The sequence below is a fragment of the Pseudorca crassidens genome, chromosome 10 (genome assembly GCF_039906515.1).
Source record: "Pseudorca crassidens isolate mPseCra1 chromosome 10, mPseCra1.hap1, whole genome shotgun sequence".
Taxonomy (NCBI): Eukaryota; Metazoa; Chordata; class Mammalia; order Artiodactyla; family Delphinidae; genus Pseudorca; species Pseudorca crassidens.
In genome coordinates, this window is record NC_090305.1 from 23409483 (window position 1) to 23430753 (window position 21271).

The window sequence follows — 21271 nt, forward strand, 5'->3', positions numbered from 1 at the left end:
CAGTCTGGCTCGGGGCTAGAAATACCCATTCTAAAATTGTCACTTAAAAAATATTTCCCTCTCAAACAGAAAGGGACACAAATGCAGTTACACAGTTACACGTACTTCTATACTCGGGTCCCCAAGGCTTTATAAGTATGCGATATTATGCCACAATAAGTGAAAATATTTTTTAAAGGAATAAGATTGTAATACATCTTCCATTTCTCATCTTGCATAAAAGTACACATTTGTTAGGAGTTTGTTGTAGAAATATTTTCAGCATGTAAAGGACTGTAATAATGAACTCTGTGAGTGCACAGACGCTGGATCTCCTAGGCCCCACCTGTAAGTGACATCAGGACATCAAGCAGAAGTTTGGGCCCTCACCACCGCCCCACCCACCCACCCCTGGAAGCAGCTGAACCCTAAGCACAGAAATCAGTCTATCACTGAATATAAGCAGTAACTAATTAGCAACTACTCTAACTGGGGCTAAAGGTGCCTGATGATCAAAAGTTGTCTTTTCTTGAAACAACTAGCTCATGAAAATTCAAATACTTTGGCCTTATCAGCTTAATCATTCACAATTAGCTCACAAACAGACCACAAATGGTCTCTCCAGGAGCTCTCCTTTTCCCTACTTTACAAGATACACTCACAGTCTAAAAATACCAGCAGTAATTTGCTTTAGGAACAAATTTACTGAGGGACAGATAACCATCCACACAGGAAGAAGAAAGTTGGGGAGGCTGGAAATAAATAACAGACATTCAAATTCTTCAAATGGTTCAGAGAGAGGCCTAGTTTTCCTAAGAGTCTCAATCCAGAGTCAGAAACAGGATGTTGGAGTGTGAAGAGATGGTATATGAGACTCCTCTTTCAGAATCCAAAAGGTATGGTAACTTAGCTTCAGGTCCAGTCGATTCAGGAATCATAACCATGTATAAAGATGAGGGGAACAAAATTCATCTTAGAGGCACCCTAGAACCCTCCAGCTCCAGAAAAGATTAATCTACTTCTTCAATGGTGGGGCCTGTGGCAGCCCTTCCAGGTGTATACCCTGTTGCACAGGAAGGCCCAGTGCATCCTCCCTGGTAGACCTTTGTGATGACTGGGTTACACACCTGCTCCAATTCCTTTCTCTTATGATCAAACTCATCTTTCTCAGCCAGTTGATTGGCCTCCAGCCATGAAAGGACCTCACTGCATTTACTCAGTATTTTCTTCTTATCAGACTCATTAATCTTGCCCTGTAGACCTTCATCACTCACAGCACTCTTCATGTTAAAAGCATAGGATTCTAAGGCATTTTTTGCAGCAATTTTCTCTCTCTGGACCTCATCCTCAGCTTTATATTTCTCAGCATCCAGAACCATGTGCTCGATCTCCTCCTTGCTCAGCCGGCCCTTGTCGTTGGTGATGGTGATCTTGTTAGCCTTGCCTGTGCTCTTGTCCATGGCTGTTACACTGAGAATACCGTTAGCATCGATGTCAAAGGTTACGTCGATCTGGGGCACTCCCCTGGGTGCAGGAGGGATTCCACTCAGATCAAAGCGCCCCAGCAGGTTGTTGTCCCGCGTCATGGCCCTCTCACCCTCGTACACCTGGATCAGCACGCCGGGCTGGTTATCTGAGTAGGTGGTGAAGATCTGCGTCTGCTTGGTGGGGATGGTGGAGTTGCGCTTGATCAGGACAGTCATGACACCCCCAGCTGTCTCCAACCCTAAGGACAGGGGAGCCACGTCCAACAAAAGCATGTCCTGTACCTTTTCAGACTTATCCCCCATCAAAATGGCTGCCTGTACTGCAGCCCCATAGGCAACTGCCTCATCGGGGTTGATGCTGTTGTTGAGATCACGACCATTAAAGTAGTCCTGCAATAGCCTCTGAACCTTAGGGATGCGGGTGGAGCCCCCTACTAAAACAATGTCATGGACTTTAGCCTTATTCATCTTGGCATCCCGAAGAGCCTTTTCCACAGGCTCCAGTGTGCCCCTAAACAGGTCTGCACACAACTCTTCAAACCGGGCTCTGGTGATGGATGTGTAGAAGTCAAAGCCTTCATAAAGTGAATCAATTTCCAAGTTGGCCTGGGTGCTGGACGACAGGGTCCTCTTGGCCCTCTCGCAGGCAGTGCGCAGCCGCCTCACCGCCCGCTTGTTCTGGCTGATGTCCTTCTTATGTTTCCTCTTGAACTCTTCTACAAAGTGGCTCACAAGCCTGTTGTCAAAATCCTCTCCACCCAGGTGGGTGTCCCCAGCTGTGGCCTTTACCTCAAAAATCCCATCATCTATGGTCAGGATGGACACATCAAATGTGCCTCCACCCAGATCAAAGATCAGGACATGTCGCTCTCCCTGCCCTGCTTTATCTAAGCCATAGGCAATGGCAGCAGCTGTGGGTTCATTGATAATTCTTAGCACATTGAGACCTGCAATCACACCTGCATCCTTGGTGGCCTGGCGTTGAGAGTCATTGAAGTACGCTGGCACGGTGATCACAGCATTGGTGACATTGTGGCCCAAAAAAGCCTCAGCAGTCTCCTTCATCTTAGTCAGTACCATAGAAGAGATTTCCTCAGGGTAGAAAACTTTTTTCTCCCCTTTGTAGGACACCGTTACCTTGGGCTTGCCTCCTTCATTGATTACTTGGAAAGGCCAAAGTTTCATATCTGACTGCACTACAGGATCATTAAATTTCCTGCCGATCAGCCGTTTGGCATCAAAGACAGTGTTCTGCGGATTCATGGCTACCTGGTTCTTGGCCGCGTCACCGATGAGCCGCTCGGTGTCCGTGAAGGCCACGTAGCTGGGGGTGGTGCGGTTGCCCTGATCGTTGGCGATGATCTCTACTTTGCCGTGCTGGAACACCCCCACGCAGGAGTAGGTTGTGCCCAGGTCGATGCCAATGGCCGTTCCCTTAGCAGAAGCCATGGTTTTCCTAGGCCTGTGGGAAAAGAATGAGATAAAATTTCAGAGAGAACTTTTAATTTTTATTTATTTTTAATTGTGGTAAAATACACACAACATGAAATTTACCATCTGAACCATTTTTCGGCATACAGTTCAGTAGTAAGTCCATTCACATTGTTGCCCAACCACTCTACAGAGTTTTTTATCTCTCAAAACAAATTCTATACTCATTAAACAACTCCCCATTTCCCCCCTCCTCCAAGCCCTTGGAAACCATTAGCCTACTAGTGGTTTTCCTTTTGGCCTACTTTTTGTCTCTCAGAATTTGACTACTCTAGGTACCTCACATTAGCGGAATTACACACTATTTTTCTTTTTGTGACTGGCTTATTTAACTTACCATAATATCCTAGAAGTTCATCTATTTTACAACGTGTCAGAATTTCCTTTTTACGGCTGAATAATTTTCATTGTATGTATATACCACATTTCTTTATTCATTCCTTCTGTGGCACTTGGGCTGCTTCCACCTTATGGCTATTGTGAATAATCCTGCCACATACTGTGTGTGCAAACATCTCTTCCAGACAAGGTTATGTACAAGGTAGACAGAAGAACTCCTAGCCACCTCCTAGGACAGCGTCATAATGCTGTTTTCAATTTCTCACAGGGCCAGACTCAACTGTCCTGTTCCTCTGTCTGTGACTTTTTTTATTCTGGCATTGTACCTGCCTCCTGCTGAACTCTGATTATTTGAAGTTCTTGTCTCCACAGGAGACATCAGTCACATGGGTTTAGCAACCCTGCTGATCGCCTTTTACCCTCTATTAGGGATTGGTGGGAGTACATTTGGGCCAGTCTGAAGACGGCTGCTAGGAACCCAATCAAGCCCTCATGAGTTTTCTCGGGTGAGGTGGTGCTCTCAAAGGCTGTCTCTTTCTCTAATCTTCTTCCAAATAAAAAACTGTTATCTGGAGACAATAACAGACCAGCTCCTTCACTTTTTTCTGGCAGCTCTAACCAATCCCAGCCACCTTGGCGGTCCTTAAACGATCCCCCTTCCCTGGCTGGCCCACATCCCCATACCTTAGATTTAAACAAACTAGAGAACTTTCCCAGCACTTCCTCAAACAAGGACTTATTCGTCTTGCCTATTCCCAGCCCATTCCAATCAGAGTACTCGTGGCTCACCTAGTGTCCCACCGCCTTCGATGCAGTTTGATACGGTTCGTTTTGCGGAGCGCCTATAACTTGGGGCTCCCTCAATATCCAAACTGCACAGCCAGTGTCCCCCCACCCCCCACCCGCCCTGCCCTACAACTTTGAGCAGGGCCCAGACAGGTTATCCTGACTCCCTACTAGCCCATGAGGTCAGACGCAGCATCTCCATTGTAACGCAACTGCGTGGACTACGTCAACGCCCCCGGCCCCCCTCCGAAGCCGCCAGCTCCTCCCACTCCTTCCCCACCCACTGCCCCCTCCCCCAGCCAGTGCCAGCCAGCAAGCCCCAGAAGAGTCTGGAGAGTTCTGGGAGCGGCAACACTCAGGGCGCTGATTGGTCCCAGAAAGCCGGGGGGCAGGACCTGAGGAGAAACTCCTGGAATATTCCCGACCCAGCAGCACACTGAGCTCGGTGATTGGCTGAGGAGGGAAAAGGCGGAGCTTGATGAAAAACTATAAATACAGAGCAGCCCTCAGAGAAACTGCAAGTCCGGAGAGACCTGCTAGGATTTGTGTGGTTGGTGAGCGCAGCTTCCGCGGAGACGCTATCTGCGAGGACTACCCCGAGCAGAGCCCGCGCGTTCAATTTTCGGAATCCGAAAGAACCGAGCTCCTCGTCGCTGAACTCGTTGGCCGTTTTCAGGTCTGAAGTTCGTTGCGGAGCCGAGAGGACAGGACACCGGCATGGCGAAAAGCACGGCCATTGGCATCGATCTGGGCACCACCTACTCCTGCGTGGGGGTGTTCCAGCACGGCAAAGTAGAGATCATCGCCAACGATCAGGGCAACCGCACCACCCCCAGCTACGTGGCCTTCACGGACACCGAGCGGCTCATCGGCGACGCGGCCAAGAACCAGGTGGCGCTGAACCCACAGAACACCGTGTTCGACGCGAAGCGGCTGATCGGCCGCAAGTTTGGCGACCCTGTGGTGCAGTCGGACATGAAGCACTGGCCTTTCCGGGTGATCAACGACGGTGACAAGCCCAAGGTGCAGGTGAGCTACAAGGGGGAGACCAAGGCGTTCTACCCCGAGGAGATCTCGTCGATGGTGCTGACCAAGATGAAGGAGATCGCCGAGGCGTACCTGGGCCACCCGGTAAGCAACGCGGTGATCACTGTGCCGGCCTACTTCAACGACTCGCAGCGCCAGGCCACCAAGGATGCCGGGGTGATCGCGGGGCTGAACGTGCTGAGGATCATCAACGAGCCCACGGCTGCCGCCATCGCCTACGGCCTGGACCGGACGGGCAAGGGGGAGCGCAACGTGCTCATCTTTGACCTGGGCGGGGGCACGTTCGACGTGTCCATCCTGACGATCGACGACGGCATCTTCGAGGTGAAGGCCACGGCCGGGGACACCCACCTGGGTGGGGAGGACTTCGACAACAGGCTGGTGAACCACTTCGTGGAGGAGTTCAAGAGGAAGCACAAGAAGGACATCAGTCAGAACAAGCGGGCCGTGAGGCGACTGCGCACCGCCTGCGAGAGGGCCAAGAGGACCCTGTCGTCCAGCACCCAGGCCAGCCTGGAGATCGATTCCCTGTTCGAGGGCATCGACTTCTACACGTCCATCACCAGGGCGCGGTTCGAAGAGCTGTGCTCGGACCTGTTCCGGAGCACCCTGGAGCCCGTGGAGAAGGCTCTGCGCGACGCCAAGCTGGACAAGGCTCAGGTCCACGACCTGGTCCTGGTGGGGGGCTCCACCCGCATCCCCAAGGTGCAGAAGCTGCTGCAGGACTTCTTCAATGGGCGCGACCTCAACAAGAGCATCAACCCCGACGAGGCGGTGGCCTATGGGGCGGCGGTGCAGGCAGCCATCCTGATGGGAGACAAGTCTGAGAACGTGCAGGACCTGCTGCTGCTGGACGTGGCTCCCCTGTCGCTGGGGCTGGAGACGGCTGGGGGCGTGATGACTGCCCTGATCAAGCGCAACTCCACCATCCCCACCAAGCAGACGCAGATCTTCACCACCTATTCGGACAACCAGCCCGGCGTGCTGATCCAGGTGTACGAGGGCGAGAGGGCCATGACGCGGGACAACAACCTGCTGGGGCGCTTCGAGCTGAGCGGCATCCCACCGGCGCCCAGGGGAGTGCCCCAGATCGAGGTGACCTTCGACATCGACGCCAATGGCATTCTGAACGTCACGGCCATGGACAAGAGCACGGGCAAGGCCAACAAGATCACCATCACCAACGACAAGGGCCGGCTGAGCAAGGAGGAGATCGAGCGCATGGTGCAGGAGGCGGAGAAGTACAAAGCCGAGGACGAGGTCCAGCGCGAGAGGGTGTCTGCCAAGAACGCCCTGGAGTCGTACGCCTTCAACATGAAGAGCGCCGTGGAGGATGAGGGGCTGAAGGGCAAGATCAGCGAGGCCGACAAGAAGAAGGTGCTGGACAAGTGCCAGGAGGTGATTTCGTGGCTGGACGCCAACACCTTGGCCGAGAAGGACGAGTTTGAGCACAAGAGGAAGGAGCTGGAGCAGGTGTGTAACCCCATCATCAGCAGACTGTACCAGGGGGCGGGTGGCCCCGGGGCTGGCGGCTTTGGGGCCCAGGCCCCTAAAGGGGGCTCTGGATCTGGCCCCACCATTGAGGAGGTGGATTAGGAATCTTTCCCCAGGTCGTTCATGTTTATGGAGACAGTTGGGATCCAAGATTTTGCATTGCCTTACGTATATGCCTTTCATCAGTTATCAGCTATGCAAGTTGTTTGCAAAGTTGAACTGTGTCTCTTTGTGAAGTTATGAGTTGTTTTTCAGCGTGTGAGTGTAAAGATGAATGTATACTGCCATCTTCTGTCAATTTTCTGCTTTGTAATACTCATGCCAAACTCAGGCTTCCCCCCCACACTTTTTAACTGATTACTTCAAAGTAAATAAACTCAGAAGAATTCGAGTGATGTCTGTCTCTGTTTTATTTTGAGGGCAGAAGGGTCTGCATAGGTTCTCTTTCTTACATAATGGCAATTTGCCTCTTAGATAAGGTCAGGGATCTGGAAAGTAAGGATATGTATTGTATTGTGACACACGTCTTTTAGGCAAATAGTATTCTTGGGAGATACAAAACTGCGAATTTGAATGCTTTGGGTTTGGTGGGTCCAGAGAAAATGTTAAGAGGTACGGCCATGGTGGCCTCACGGTGGCTGAGGGGGTAGAGGCTTTAAGGGTGGCCTCAAAAGGAGCTTGTGCGTGGGAGCGTTCTGGAGAAGCAGCCAAATAGAGGCAGTTGGATTGGAAGGTCATGGCTCCTGCTTCCTGTGAGTACACGTGATACGTTAGAGCCCTGTTACTTAATCTGGATTCAGCATGAAAGAGAGGCTAAATCGGCAGTGAAGAGATGTGAGTTCAAGCAATGGCTTGACTAGTTATGCATGAATGCATTCTCCACTGTGATCCCTAGTTCTCATATTTTAGAATGGAAGGGTTTGGCCTCATGCCTCAATCTATATTTCTTATTTCTGAAAAAATGCTGAGATAAACATGCCACATTTCCAGCAGTGGTTACCTACATTTTAAGTATCCCAGTGAGTACCTTAGGGAGGTGTCATAGTTTCATGCCCCAGCAGGGGGACCCCAGTATTTCAGTGCTCTTACCTACCGGGCACTGTACAGGGGCCTTTTAGGTGTTTATGAATTCTCATTCCACTGCACTGAGTATAGGTGGTGTTTGACTTCCACAGGTGAACATATGGGGAGACTTAAAAGTTACTGGCTTAACTAAAATTTATTTCAAGGTTAAAAAAAATCAGTTCAGCAAAGATGTTGAACCTGGATTCCAACTCTGGGTTTATTGGTTTTTGCCCTGCTGCCCCAAGTCCACAGGGCTTTGTGTGTGCATGTCTGGTTCTGGGTTATGTTTCTACTCTGGATTTCACAATCAGTATTCTTTCTGCTTTAACTCTGTATGATCGAAACAATTATGTCAGATAAACAATAGGGTTGATGACAGAGGTTTAGTATTTGTTTATTTTGAAGAGTGATAGAAAAAACTTGCAGCCCTGTACCAGGAAGACTTACCACAGACTTGCTTCCCCTTGAGATGCTTCATACGCTAGCTGCTAGCATCCTAGAAGTAATCTCCTCCACAGCCTCTTTGTTGGAGAAGGCCTGGCACAATCCTCAAGGCTTGGGGAGTGAGCCCTTTTAAAAGTCAGTTGTGTCTGGGGTTTACAAAGATTTTGGAACTAGGTAGTGGTGGTGATTGCATAACATGGGAATGGGCTAGGTACCACTAAGTTGTACACTTTAAAATGGTTCATTTTATGTTATGTGAATTTACTTCGCCAAAAGCAGAAAAAAAAAATTGTGTCAACATTCTATAAAAGCATTTTGTGAATTTGTATACTTCAAGGCCCACCAAACCTTTCACTAAATACTTGCCTTTGAAGAAAATCCAATATTATGGGAATAACATGTATAGGTAGACCTTGCCCTGCAAGTTTGGAAATGGAAATGCTTAGACTTACAGGACAGTTTGTAAAGACACGTTTAATCCTCAGGGTAGTTGAACTGTAGCGCTGTGGAGTCTAGCCACAATGTAAGTCAACCTTTATGGGGGTATGCATTTGCTACAGGACCTCCTCTACCCCATAGAGCTGCAGTAACATTTGCGACTGTCATCTGCACACAACACAGTAACTCTTCAAGCAGCCACTACCACTACTTTAGGGGGAGGTAGCAAGGGTTGGGGGAGGGTGGGTGGAAAAGGGTGGAGACTGGGAAGGACCTAAGAAACACCTTTGATAGAGAGGTTAGGGAAATCTCCAGAAATTACCTTGGAGAAAATGAGTTCCTATGGCTAAATCAGTTAAGGTTATTGAGGGTGTTTTATTGATACTAAGAAGTCAGTATGTTATTGCCTTGATAACATATACCCTTGCACGGAGTACTTTGAAAATAATCACTTTTTAAGTTCCAGATGAAGCTGAGGGAATTGCAGAACTCGCAAAGAGAATGCAATGCCATCCCTGGAGAAAGTGGTGTTTTGGGTAGTAGCAGGAACTTTGGGGGAGAGGAGGTGCATCGAGATAACTGTAGATGAGGAAAGAGTTTTTTAAATTTAACACCTTCCCTAATTCCAATCTCACCTGTCTCCCTATGCCAGCCCTCAGAAGGCAGGTGGCTATGGTAATGCGACTAATTTTATGTCTTTTAAATCCAAGATATTGTGTGATTAGTAACATACATACTGTTACTCCTGGTGTTTAACAGGGTTCTGTCATCAAAAATGAAGAAAAGATACCAAAACAACAAAAACGTTTATAAATGTGAAAGAAGTGGGCAGAAGCATGGGCTTTCAGTTAAAAGAGGTTGTTTCAGGTGAAAAACCAATATTGGCGATTTCTGAGGGGGAGGTCCTCACGCTAGGAATAAGAAACGGTAACTGTCATCATACTTTACGCCAACTGATCGCCTTAAATCCGCCCCCGAGGGTCACCCGTAAAGTATCCAGTGCAGTTCTGTGAGAGCAACCCCACCAGCCCCCTCGCCCTCTCCTAGCTCCAGCTCATTTAGAGACGTTAAGGGATCACGTAGCGCTGCGAATTCGGGATGCCGAGGTCAACCCGCCCCACCCCGCGGGCCCCTGTCCAGCCCAGCAGAGGATCGGAGCAGAGGGCACAGAGGGGCAAACAGGGTGGGAAGGCGGGGGAGTGCGGAAGGCCAGAATCACCCCCGAGGGTCTTCAACCATTTTACCCCTCGAAACGTCCCCACGAGAACCAGGGACTAGAGTCGGGTGGGGAAGCGGCAGAGACAAGCCAGCAAGCTCCCATCTATGGCCTGTCCTTGCACAGGGCGGTGGGGCCTTCTCCCGTCTGGCCACCCAGTTCATCCGGCTTCCTAGTATCAGTTACGAACCTTTCCAGTGTTTTCATCCAATAAATTAGCGAGTTCGAGTGAAACTCTAAAGGTCTCTCCTTTCTTTACTTCTTTAATCCCATTTTGAAAAAACAACCGAAAAACGCCGGCACCGGACAGGCAGCTCCGCGGCCAGCCCTACCGTCAGGCCCCGCCCCGCCCCATTTTCTCGGGGTCTTAGGGCTTCTGGCTCCTTGCCCCCGTTTCAGGCTGTGCCAGGAACTTTCTGGAGTTCTCTGGGCTCGAAGGCGGGGACTGACTCGTAGGAACAGCCCTTAACAAACAAACTGCCCCACCCATGTCTCCCTACCCCCCAACCCCACTCTAGGATATCAAGCTTAGTCACGGCTCTACATTTAGTTTCCAGGAGATTCTTTGAACTGGGTGCCAGCCTAGCCTTACTAACGGGGCTCCCCCTCCTTTCCCCTCATAACAACCGACCAGTCTGGGATGAAGGGAAGAAGAGACGGTTCTGGGAGAAGCTGGAAGGGTGGGGTGGGGGTGGGGCGATGGGGGAGATGGTTGCGAGTCAGAAGCAACAGCCTGGAGGGGAATACCTGCTGGTCACACACCCCCCATGGTGCCCAAGATGCGGGCAGAGCCCTGACATTCACGCTTAACTATCTTCTATGGCCATTTGTTTTCTTCTTTTTAGAGTGAAAGGGTAAGGTCTACGTGCCAGCATCGGGAGGAGTCCAAAATAGAAAGTATGAGGACATGTAGGTTCAGTCACTGGTTCTGTAATTATCTGTCTAGGTGACCAGACCAAGCCACTAAATCTCTGCTCTTTTGTGCTTGTGTTTGAAAATGTAAAGGTTTGGCTGAAGGGCTCTGCCTAAAAATCTTAAGATAGTTTCTATGGTAAACTGAAAGTAATACTATAGTCCTGGTATTAACCCCCCACCTTCAGTAAGAATGATTGAGATATAACAGACCTGAGAGGGTGTGGGACCCCAACAAAAGAAGGGAGAAGGGAGCAAACTTTTGAACACTACTCTGTCACTGACACTGAACTAAGGCCTTATAAGTATTATCCTTGTAGTCGTCATCCTATGAAATAGTTAATTCTAATTTAGAGATACAGAGATGTGTAATTTAGTTAACTTACAAGTACTTCATTGTGAAAGAAAGAAAAACAGCTTCAACAACGAAGTAGAGTCCAGATGCAAACCCAGGTTTTTTTCCATGCTGCTGGAAATTAGCAGGGTTCCCAGGTCTTTGAAGCCTTTGCCATTTGATGGTTAAAAATGCCTGGCTCATAAAAAGAAACGAAATTGAGCTGTTTGTAATGAGGTGGATAGACCTAGAGTCTGTCATACAGAGTGAAGTAAGTCAGAAAGAGAGAGACAAATACCGTATGCTAACACATGTATATGGAATTTAAGGGGAAAAAAATGTCATGAAGAACCTAGGGATAAGACAGGAAAAAAGACACAGACCTACTAGAGAATGGACTTGAGGATATGGGGAGGGGGAAGGGTAAACTGTGGCAAAGCGAGAGAGAGGCATGGACATATATACACTACCAAACGTAAGGTAGATAGCTAGTGGGAAGCAGCCGCAAAGCACAGGGAGACCAGCTCGGTGCTTTGTGACCGCCTGGAGGGGTGGGATAGGGAGGGTGGGAGGGAGGGAGACGCAAGCGGGAAGAGATATGGGAACACATGTATATATATAACTGATTCACTTTGTTATAGAGCAGAAACCAACACACCACCGTAAAGCAATTATACTCTAATAAAGATGTAAAAAAAAAAAAATCCTGGCTCTAGGTTTCATATCAGTTATCTCTTTTGCGTTCTTCTGATAAACCTAGAATTATACTATCTTTTAAAACAAATAGAATTGAGGAGAAAACGATACTGTTTGAAAAACTGTAGGAAAAAGGAGAGAAGAAACAAGATCCCGCAGCCTCGGGGTGAGAAAGGTTCCCCTCCCCCAAGCTTCCTGTCGCCGGCGGTCAGCTTTCTTGGCACTCTCTCTCCCATCCCCCACCCTTAAATTTTACCTGACAGCCCGTCAGGCTTGGGGAAACTGAGCCTTGATCCTTCCAAACACCAAACCCGATAAAAACCTAATTTCAAAGCTAATCAAATTAAAGTTCTGAAAAATCTCTTGGGGTTCATATAATCTCCTTAGACACCAAGTAAACCGGTAACTGAGTTTCTGCATTCGGAAGTGTCCAGTGCAAAAGGAAAGACAAAATTCAGGAGACTCTCCCCTTGTAGGAAATGGAAAAGGAATACAGATGCTTAGGTTTACAGGCCAGTCCACAGAGAGAAACTTAATGCAAAAGGTAGGTCAAATACGATGTGCGGCTGACTACCCGATTCAAGAAAAACAGCATTTTCGAGTGGCTTTTTTTCTGCTAAGCCAGCAGCCACAAGATTTGAGGCCCTCTCACATCCTCTACCTGCCTGGCAGTGGAGACAATGATACCCTTTGCTTCAAACCAACAGAGGAATACAATTGCAAATTTGGAGAGAAGGAAAGAGTGAATCCAGAAGTGCTGCTGGTAGCAGCTGATGGTGAGGAAGCTTCCAGAAGGAGGGGGTGAGGTTAAGGGTCTCTGGAAGTGTTCCTATACTGGGCAGCTAAGATGTAAGTTTGGGGAATCCCCAGCCAGATATTGCATAAAGAAATGGAAAATTCCTGAACTTTGGCCAGTTTGACTAGATTAAGGAGGTGATTCATTAGGGGGTCACATCTGAAAGTAAAAAAAGTTATCACCTACCTGCACAGAGAAAGACACACAGGTTTGTTAAAGCAATCTTTTTGCAACATCAGTTTAGTTTAGCCTGAGCAAATTACAGAATAAACAAATGAATACCCTTGGATTCCAGGAAAAGGTGTTTTGATGGACAGGTGTGTGTGTAAAGAATGCCAATTGAGCAAAAGTGTTCAAAAGCGAGATTTCTTCCCTTCATCAGAAACTGCCTGCTGGGCTTCCCTGGTGGCGTAGTGGTTAAGAATCCACCTGCCAAAGCAGAGGACTCGGGTTCGAGCCCTGGTCGGGGAAGACCCCACATGCTGCAGAACAACAAAGCCCATGCGCCACAACTACTGAGCCTGTGTTCTAGAGCCTGCGAGCCACAACTGTTGAGCCCACGTGCCACAACTATTGAAGCCTGCACACCTAGAGCCCATGCTCCCAACAACAGAAGCCACCCAATGAGAAGCCCGCGTACCACAACGAAGAGTAGCTCCCCGTAACTAGAGAGAGCCCCCGCTCAGCAACGAAGACCCAACACAGCCAAAAATAAATAAATAAATAGATTTATATTAAAAAAAAAAAAGAGGAATCTGCCTGCCAATGCAGGGGACATAGGTTCATGCCCACATGCCGTCGAGCAACTGAGCCCGTGCGCTACAACTACTGAGCCTGTGCTCTAGAGCCCGTGTTCCACAACGAGAGAAGCCACCACAATGAGAAGCCCGCGCAGCACAACAAAGAGTAGCCCCCGCTCACCGCAACTAGAGAAAAGCTTGCGCTCAGCAATGAAGACCCAAAGCAACCAAAATAAATAAACAAATAGAAAAAAACCCCTGCCTCCTCCCACTTGTGCTCTTATGTTTTCTATGCTCAAGACATGTGAGTACAGCAATGAGTCTATTTTTCTATGGGTTGTGAACCCCGCACTGTTCCTTTAATGTCCCTCAAATTTTCATTTTAGCCGCCTAACAAGGGGTCTGGCATTTCACACAAAGGATGAAGAAACAAGGCCAAAACAAATTACCAAATATAAAATTGTATCTAAAACAGGAAGAAAGGTAACGCACAGAAAGTTGAAATCCAGGCTAAAAAACTAAGTGGAAGAATTACGTGCAGAGCAAATAATGTGAAGTTTTAAAGGAGCTAGAATCTGGGTCCCGCCAACCTCTCCCACTTTACAGCACCATCCCGACCAGTTTGCTTTTAAGTGAGCCACCTGCCAACCTGCTGTAGCATATGATGCTGTTAAAGAGGAGTGAACATTCCCGCCCCGCCCTCGCAGGCTCATCACCACATCACATTTATTTTAAAGCGGTGGACAGCCTAGAGGCTGCAAGTGACAAGGCAGAAGGCCGAATTCCGGACTCAGATTAATCCTGGCACCACCAATCATCCGAGGCTGAACCGGGAATGAAGAAGGCAGAAAGGGGCATCCCTGGTGGCGCAGTGGTAGAGAGTCCGCCTGCCGATGCCGGGGACACGGGTTCGTGCCCCGGTCCGGGAAGATCCCACATGCCGCGGAGCGGCTGGGCCCGTGAGCCATGGCCGCTGAGCCTCCGCGTCCGAAGCCTGTGCTCCGCAACGGGAGAGGCCACAATAGCGAGCAGGCCCGCGTACCCAAAAAAAAAAAAAAAAAAAAAGAAGGCATAAAGGAAACAGGGGGGTGGCCCGGAACACAGGCTGGGAAAGATGAGGAACTGGGAGAAGCCCCAAAGGCCTAATGATAGCTGAATTTCTTTCTTTTTTTTTTTTTTTCTTTCTTTTTTTTTTTTTTTTTGCGGCACACGGGCCTCTGTTGCGGAGCACAGGCTCCGGATGCGCAGGCTCAGCGGCCATGGCTCACGGGCTCAGCCGCTCCGCGGGATGATGTGGGATCATCCGCGGGATGATGTGGGATCTTCCCGGACCGGGGAAGGAACCCGTGTCCCCTGCATCAGCAGGCAGACTCTCTACCACTGCGCCACCAGGGAAGCCCGATAGCTGAATTTCTATAGAGATCATTTTTCTTTCTCAAGTCCCAGTCCAGCCCGAGGAAAACGGGAGCGATTCTGGGCGGGGACAGGGGCGCGGTGGATCCAACCCTGCCCTTCCCTCCCCACGCCCCTGACCGAACGCGTCCCTTTTAAGGCGTTGGGAACTTCTCCAATTTAAGAACCGTCTGTTTACCTGATTACTTTTCTTTTGAAAATTCAAATTCTCCCATCCCCAGATATTCCATCCATATAGGGCTAAAGATGACGCCAAAACTATACTTCATTATCTCTTTCCTTGTCCGTCCTACTTTAAAAATAAGATGGGAAAAACGCCGGGAGGGCCAAAGCAATTCTCAGGCAGCCTGGCCCCTCCGCGAACCGGTCCAAACGTGGCTGCTTCCATCAGCGTCAGGCTCCAATCAGCGTCTCTTTGGGCCACAGATACCCCACCCTCTTAGAGAAACTCCGGATCTTTCTGTAATTTGGGTCTCCCCGGAATCGTGTACCCCCTAATCCTACTTTAAACAACCAAACTTATTTGAGCCCCACGAGCCTCTCACCGCCCTACTTATTACAAGCCTAGGACTCATCCTTCCGGTCGACAGCCAACTACTTGGCAGGCGGCTCACCAGGGAAACGGAGACTGTGTGGGCGGAGTCAACAACGACTCTTCCCAGGGCCTCTCCCCCCTCCCCTTAGGACTCCCGTTTCCTCCAGCGAATCCGAGAAGAGTCTGGAGAGTTCTGGGAGGGGTGGCACCCACGGGGCTGATTGGTCCCAGAAAACCAGGGGGCAGGACCTGAGGAGAAACCCCTGGAATATTCCCGACCCGGCAGCCACACTGAGCTCGGTGATTGGCTGAGGAGGGAAAAGGCGGAGCTTGTTGAAAAATTATAAACACAGAGCTGCCCTCAGAGAAACGGCGAGCCTTGAGAGAGCTACTAAGATTCGTGTGGTTGGTGAGAGCAGCTTCTGCAGACACACTCTTTGCGAACACCACCCCGAGCGGCACCGGCGCGTTCGGTTTCGGAATCCGAAAGAACCGAGCTCCTCGTCGCTGAACTCGTTGGCCGTTTTCAGGTCTGAAGTTCGTTGCGGAGCCGAGAGGACAGGACACCGGCATGGCGAAAAGCACGGCCATTGGCATCGATCTGGGCACCACCTACTCCTGCGTGGGGGTGTTCCAGCACGGCAAAGTAGAGATCATCGCCAACGATCAGGGCAACCGCACCACCCCCAGCTACGTGGCCTTCACGGACACCGAACGGCTCATCGGCGACGCGGCCAAGAACCAGGTGGCGCTGAACCCACAGAACACCGTGTTCGACGCGAAGCGGCTGATCGGCCGCAAGTTTGGCGACCCTGTGGTGCAGTCGGACATGAAGCACTGGCCTTTCCGGGTGATCAACGACGGTGACAAGCCCAAGGTGCAGGTGAGCTACAAGGGGGAGACCAAGGCGTTCTACCCCGAGGAGATCTCGTCGATGGTGCTGACCAAGATGAAGGAGATCGCCGAGGCGTACCTGGGCCACCCGGTAAGCAACGCGGTGATCACTGTGCCGGCCTACTTCAACGACTCGCAGCGCCAGGCCACCAAGGATGCCGGGGTGATCGCGGGGCTGAACGTGCTGAGGATCATCAACGAGCCCACGGCTGCCGCCATCGCCTACGGCCTGGACCGGACGGGCAAGGGGGAGCGCAACGTGCTCATCTTTGACCTGGGCGGGGGCACGTTCGACGTGTCCATCCTGACGATCGACGACGGCATCTTCGAGGTGAAGGCCACGGCCGGGGACACCCACCTGGGTGGGGAGGACTTCGACAACAGGCTGGTGAACCACTTCGTGGAGGAGTTCAAGAGGAAGCACAAGAAGGACATCAGCCAGAACAAGCGGGCCGTGAGGCGACTGCGCACCGCCTGCGAGAGGGCCAAGAGGACCCTGTCGTCCAGCACCCAGGCCAGCCTGGAGATCGATTCCCTGTTCGAGGGCATCGACTTCTACACGTCCATCACCAGGGCGCGGTTCGAAGAGCTGTGCTCGGACCTGTTCCGGAGCACCCTGGAGCCCGTGGAGAAGGCTCTGCGCGACGCCAAGCTGGACAAGGCTCAGGTCCACGACCTGGTCCTGGTGGGGGGCTCCACCCGCATCCCCAAGGTGCAGAAGCTGCTGCAGGACTTCTTCAATGGGCGCGACCTCAACAAGAGCATCAACCCCGACGAGGCGGTGGCCTATGGGGCGGCGGTGCAGGCAGCCATCCTGATGGGAGACAAGTCTGAGAACGTGCAGGACCTGCTGCTGCTGGACGTGGCTCCCCTGTCGCTGGGGCTGGAGACGGCTGGGGGCGTGATGACTGCCCTGATCAAGCGCAACTCCACCATCCCCACCAAGCAGACGCAGATCTTCACCACCTATTCGGACAACCAGCCCGGCGTGCTGATCCAGGTGTACGAGGGCGAGAGGGCCATGACGCGGGACAACAACCTGCTGGGGCGCTTCGAGCTGAGCGGCATCCCACCGGCGCCCAGGGGAGTGCCCCAGATCGAGGTGACCTTCGACATCGACGCCAATGGCATCCTGAACGTCACGGCCATGGACAAGAGCACGGGCAAGGCCAACAAGATCACCATCACCAACGACAAGGGCCGGCTGAGCAAGGAGGAGATCGAGCGCATGGTGCAGGAGGCGGAGAAGTACAAAGCCGAGGACGAGGTCCAGCGCGAGAGGGTGTCTGCCAAGAACGCCCTGGAGTCGTACGCTTTCAACATGAAGAGCGCCGTGGAGGATGAGGGGCTGAAGGGCAAGATCAGCGAGGCCGACAAGAAGAAGGTGCTGGACAAGTGCCAGGAGGTGATTTCGTGGCTGGACGCCAACACCTTGGCCGAGAAGGACGAGTTTGAGCACAAGAGGAAGGAGCTGGAGCAGGTGTGTAACCCCATCATCAGCGGACTGTACCAGGGGGCGGGTGGCCCCGGGGCTGGCGGCTTTGGGGCCCAGGCCCCTAAAGGGGGCTCTGGATCTGGCCCCACCATTGAGGAGGTGGATTAGGGGACTTACTATTGTTTCCCTGTATTCCCCTTTCAGACAGAGGAGACCCAAGGACCTTGGTTATTTCCCTGTATGTTAGTCCGCTACTATATCAGTTCATTCTAAGGTTAGCTTTTAACCTTTAATAATTAGCTTGCTTGTCTTTGTTATTTCTGTATGCTATAACCAATGTGTTCACCACAATTATTTGCGTTTCATGTAAGTTGGTAGTGTAAGGGGCGCTTTCCTTTTTTTTTCCCCCTGTCAAATGGATTAACACTGCCACCTTCTGTCCTATATTTTGCTTTGTAAACATACCAAAACTCATGGAATTAAAAATGTGTATGCTTAAGGAATAAGAATAAAATGTTAAATATGTATGTCTGCTTTTATTTGGGGAGAGATAATAGTTTCTTCTCTGAAATGCATAGACCATGAAAGGGCTGTACTTCTGAAGAGAGTATCATACGTATTTGGAGCCGTGGGTATGGCTGTTTTTGTTGGGACTTTATTGTAGGTGGTAAATCACATCCATGACAGAAAACAAATTCCAAGTGCCCATTTTGATTGGGGTGGGGTTTGTTTTAGGTACAAGTAGGGATGGGAGCTGCCGTAGGGTTTTGGGGAGGAGAGATTGTTGTGGTGTTAAAGGCAGTGTTGAGAGGGGTTCATGGTTCCTTAGGGTCTTGCACTCACTGTGTGCAGAGCTGTTCATTTCTTACTAGACCTGTGAGTCTTCCAGTCTTTTATTTATGAATTTAGGGGTGGACAAAACAGTAAAAATGAGATGCAGATTCATACTCTGTTTTATAAATCCCAGTTGAGTGAGTTAGTGCAAATTATTTAGCCTCTTAGTTTTGGTTGCCTCCTTTCAAAATAAAGCATTTGTCTGAATGGCCTCAGTTCCAAAGATCTAGATCATTTTGAGCAGAAATGTGCTGTAGGAAAGCAACATGTTCAACGAAGGTCACTGGAGCTGCAGTTATTCAACTGAGGGTCTGGGGGAGTGAGATACTGAGAGTTGGGGGGCATGGCAATAAAGAGGAATGGGCCAGGCACTGCACCTGTTTCTCTGAGTCACTCCAGTAATCCTCAGTTGTTCTCATCACACCACCCTCTAACTTAGGTATTGTAAAGTTTCTTTTTCATAGGTAGCCATGTGGAGGTGGTCACTTAAGCTATATCCAGAGCAAAACTAGGGAGGAACAAGTGATGATCTGGGGGCCAGGGTTTTTTCACACTGCCTGAACACTGGGGCTAGTGTGGGTGGTTCCTGTCTGGCTGTAAGTGGTGGTTTTACCCCAGTTTTAACAATCAGTAGCCTTTTTGTTCTTTTCATGGACAGTCTCAAAACAAAAGCAACTTAATAGCACATTTAATTATGAACGAAGAGGAAATAAAAGCTGCGCAGCATAGATCTGGGAAGACGGGGAGATGGGCGTTCCTCCCACACAAGCCCTTCCTTTCCTAGGGGCTGCTTCTCACTGGAGCAGTTAAACATCCTTAACATTTCCTCTAGCCTGATAAATCCCAACCTTCTTTTTCCAAAAACTGAGCCTGGGAATATCTACTCCAGAATCAAATTAAAGTTCCCTGTGTTTTATCTTTCAATAAATCCTTCCTCTCTGGGAAACTGAAACATCTTAGGAATGACAAAGTATGGGAAGCCTTGTAAAAGAAAAGCTTGTAAAGGAAATAGTATAGTTTTGGTTCCTGGGCCAATTCTCAAAGGCCGGTCTTACTTACAAGATAGGTGAACGGTAATATTATAGGCTCTGACCATAGCATGTAGTATGTGCAGTTTAACTGCTGCAGCAGCAGAAATTGGGGGCTTGCTTAACTTTTAAAAAATTTAACCAGTCAGGCAATAGACGGAATAAACCTTGGTAACTTCAAATCATTGGAGCCATGGTTCTCCAGCCCAGTGGTATATTGAGATCATTTGGGAAGCTAAAGAAATACTGATACCAGTCCCGCAAGAGTCAGGCCAAGAAATTGGCCTGGAAGTAGGCCAACTAATTGTATAGAATTAAAATTGTCTCAGTGTTTCAGCCAAAGTTGAGAAAAAGCCACTGCACCAGATGATTATGTTTTTAGAGGTATGGGGACCCAAGAGAGGCAGGACAGGAAGGTGTCAGTGCTTCCAGGAGCAGCAGCTGGTGGCAAGGGGCTTTCTGCTGTGAACCAGAGCTGGAAGCCTTCCAAGGCCTTAAAGTGTTGAATCACTGGCAGCAGCAGTGATGATAAAGGTTAGGGAAATCGCCAGCAACGGTTTAACGGGCCAAAGAGAATTCCTGAAGCTGGGCCAACTACTTTCATGAGTCCTCATTAGGGAAATGGTTCATTAAAAGCAACATCACGAAATTCCCTGGTCTCCCAGTGGTTAGGACTCGGCGCTTTCACTGCGGGCCTGGGTTCAATCCTAAGATCTTGCAAGCGGCGCAGCACAGCCAATAAAAACAGCCACTTTAGAATATGAGAAGTCATCACCTACCTGTACATATACACTTCCTGAAACTTAAAGTCATTTTGCAACATCAACCACAGGTGGAACTCAACCACTGGGAGCTGAGAAATATGTCAAATAAACAGATGAATACTATAGGATTCTTGGAAGAGGTTTTCTAAAAATACTTATTTTCGGCTGCGCCGAGTCTTCGTGGCGGCACATGGGATCTTTGTTGCGGCATGTTTAGTTAAATTCATTAACTTGAAATGTCTGGTTTTCTTTTTTTTTAATTTAATTGTATTTATTTTTTATACAGCAGGTTCTTATTAGTTATCTATTTTATACATATTAGTGTATATATGTCAATCCCAATCTCCCAGTTCATCCCACCACCATCTCCCCTGCCACTTTCCCCCGTTGGTGTCCATACGTTTGTTCTCTACATCTGTGTCTCTATTTCTGCCCTGCAAACCGGTTCATCTGTACCATTTTTCTAGGTTCCACATATATGCGTTTATATACGATATTTCTTTTTCTCTTTCTGAGTTACTTCACTCTGTATGACAGACTCTAGATCCACCCACGTCTCTACAAGTGACCCAATTTCATTCCTTTTTATGGCTAAGTAATATTCCATTGTATATCTGTACCACATCTTCCTTATCCATTCGTCTGTCGATGGGCATTTAGGTTGCTTCCATGTCCTGGCTATTGTAAATAGTACTGCAATGAACATTGGGGTGCATGTGTCTTTTTGAATTATGGTTTTCTCTGGGTATATGCCCAATAGTGGGATTGCTGGATCATATGGTAAGGCTATTTTTAGTTTTTTAAGGAACCTCCACACTGTTCTCAATAGTGGACATATATACACTACCAAATGTAAAATAGATAGCTAGTAGGAAGCAGGCCACCTAGCACAGGGAGATCAGCTCTGTGCTTTGTGTCCACCTAGAGGGGTGGGATAGGGAGGGTGGGAGGGAGAAGCAAGAGAGAGGAGATATGGGGATATATGTATATGTATAGCTGATTCACTTTTTATAAAGCAGAAACTAACACACCATTGTAAAGCAATTATACTCCAATAAAGATGTTAAAAAAAAAAGCTACAATGAGGTATCAACTCACACCAGT

The 21271-nt window shown here is 49.3% G+C and overlaps 3 protein-coding genes across 6 annotated transcripts; 2 read left to right on the top strand and 1 right to left on the bottom strand.

The window, feature by feature from the left end:
* Positions 1 to 416: 416 nt before the first annotated feature.
* Positions 417 to 15474, bottom strand: LOC137231836 (heat shock 70 kDa protein 1-like). 4 transcript variants are annotated; one of them, XM_067752590.1, is made up of 2 exons: positions 14856 to 15474; positions 417 to 2928 (listed from the first exon to the last, which is right to left on the bottom strand). In XM_067752590.1, exon 2 carries the CDS (start codon positions 2913 to 2915, stop codon positions 990 to 992), a length of 1926 nt encoding a protein of 641 aa, XP_067608691.1. In that variant the 5' UTR covers positions 2916 to 2928; positions 14856 to 15474; the 3' UTR covers positions 417 to 989. The 4 variants fall into 4 exon arrangements, with proteins under 4 accessions (XP_067608691.1, XP_067608693.1, XP_067608690.1 ...); XM_067752592.1 differs by lacking the exon at positions 14856 to 15474 and adding an exon at positions 4478 to 4599; XM_067752589.1 differs by lacking the exon at positions 14856 to 15474 and adding an exon at positions 4086 to 4180.
* LOC137231837 (heat shock 70 kDa protein 1B) lies at positions 4582 to 7014 on the top strand. Its single transcript, XM_067752593.1, has one exon. It carries the CDS (start codon positions 4800 to 4802, stop codon positions 6723 to 6725), a length of 1926 nt encoding a protein of 641 aa, XP_067608694.1. The 5' UTR covers positions 4582 to 4799; the 3' UTR covers positions 6726 to 7014.
* A 109-nt stretch (positions 15475 to 15583) lies between the features above and the next one.
* LOC137231838 (heat shock 70 kDa protein 1B) lies at positions 15584 to 18066 on the top strand. Its single transcript, XM_067752594.1, has one exon. The coding sequence runs from the start codon at positions 15784 to 15786 to the stop codon at positions 17707 to 17709; it is 1926 nt and encodes a 641-aa protein (XP_067608695.1). The 5' UTR covers positions 15584 to 15783; the 3' UTR covers positions 17710 to 18066.
* Positions 18067 to 21271: the final 3205 nt, after the last annotated feature.

What these genes read in the sequence shown, in the direction of transcription:
- LOC137231836 (XM_067752590.1), bottom strand. Translation starts at nt 2,915, where the DNA reads ATGGCTTCTGCTAAGGGAACGGCCATTGGCATCGACCTGGGCACAACC.
- LOC137231837 (XM_067752593.1), top strand. Translation starts at nt 4,800, where the DNA reads ATGGCGAAAAGCACGGCCATTGGCATCGATCTGGGCACCACCTACTCC.
- LOC137231838 (XM_067752594.1), top strand. Translation starts at nt 15,784, where the DNA reads ATGGCGAAAAGCACGGCCATTGGCATCGATCTGGGCACCACCTACTCC.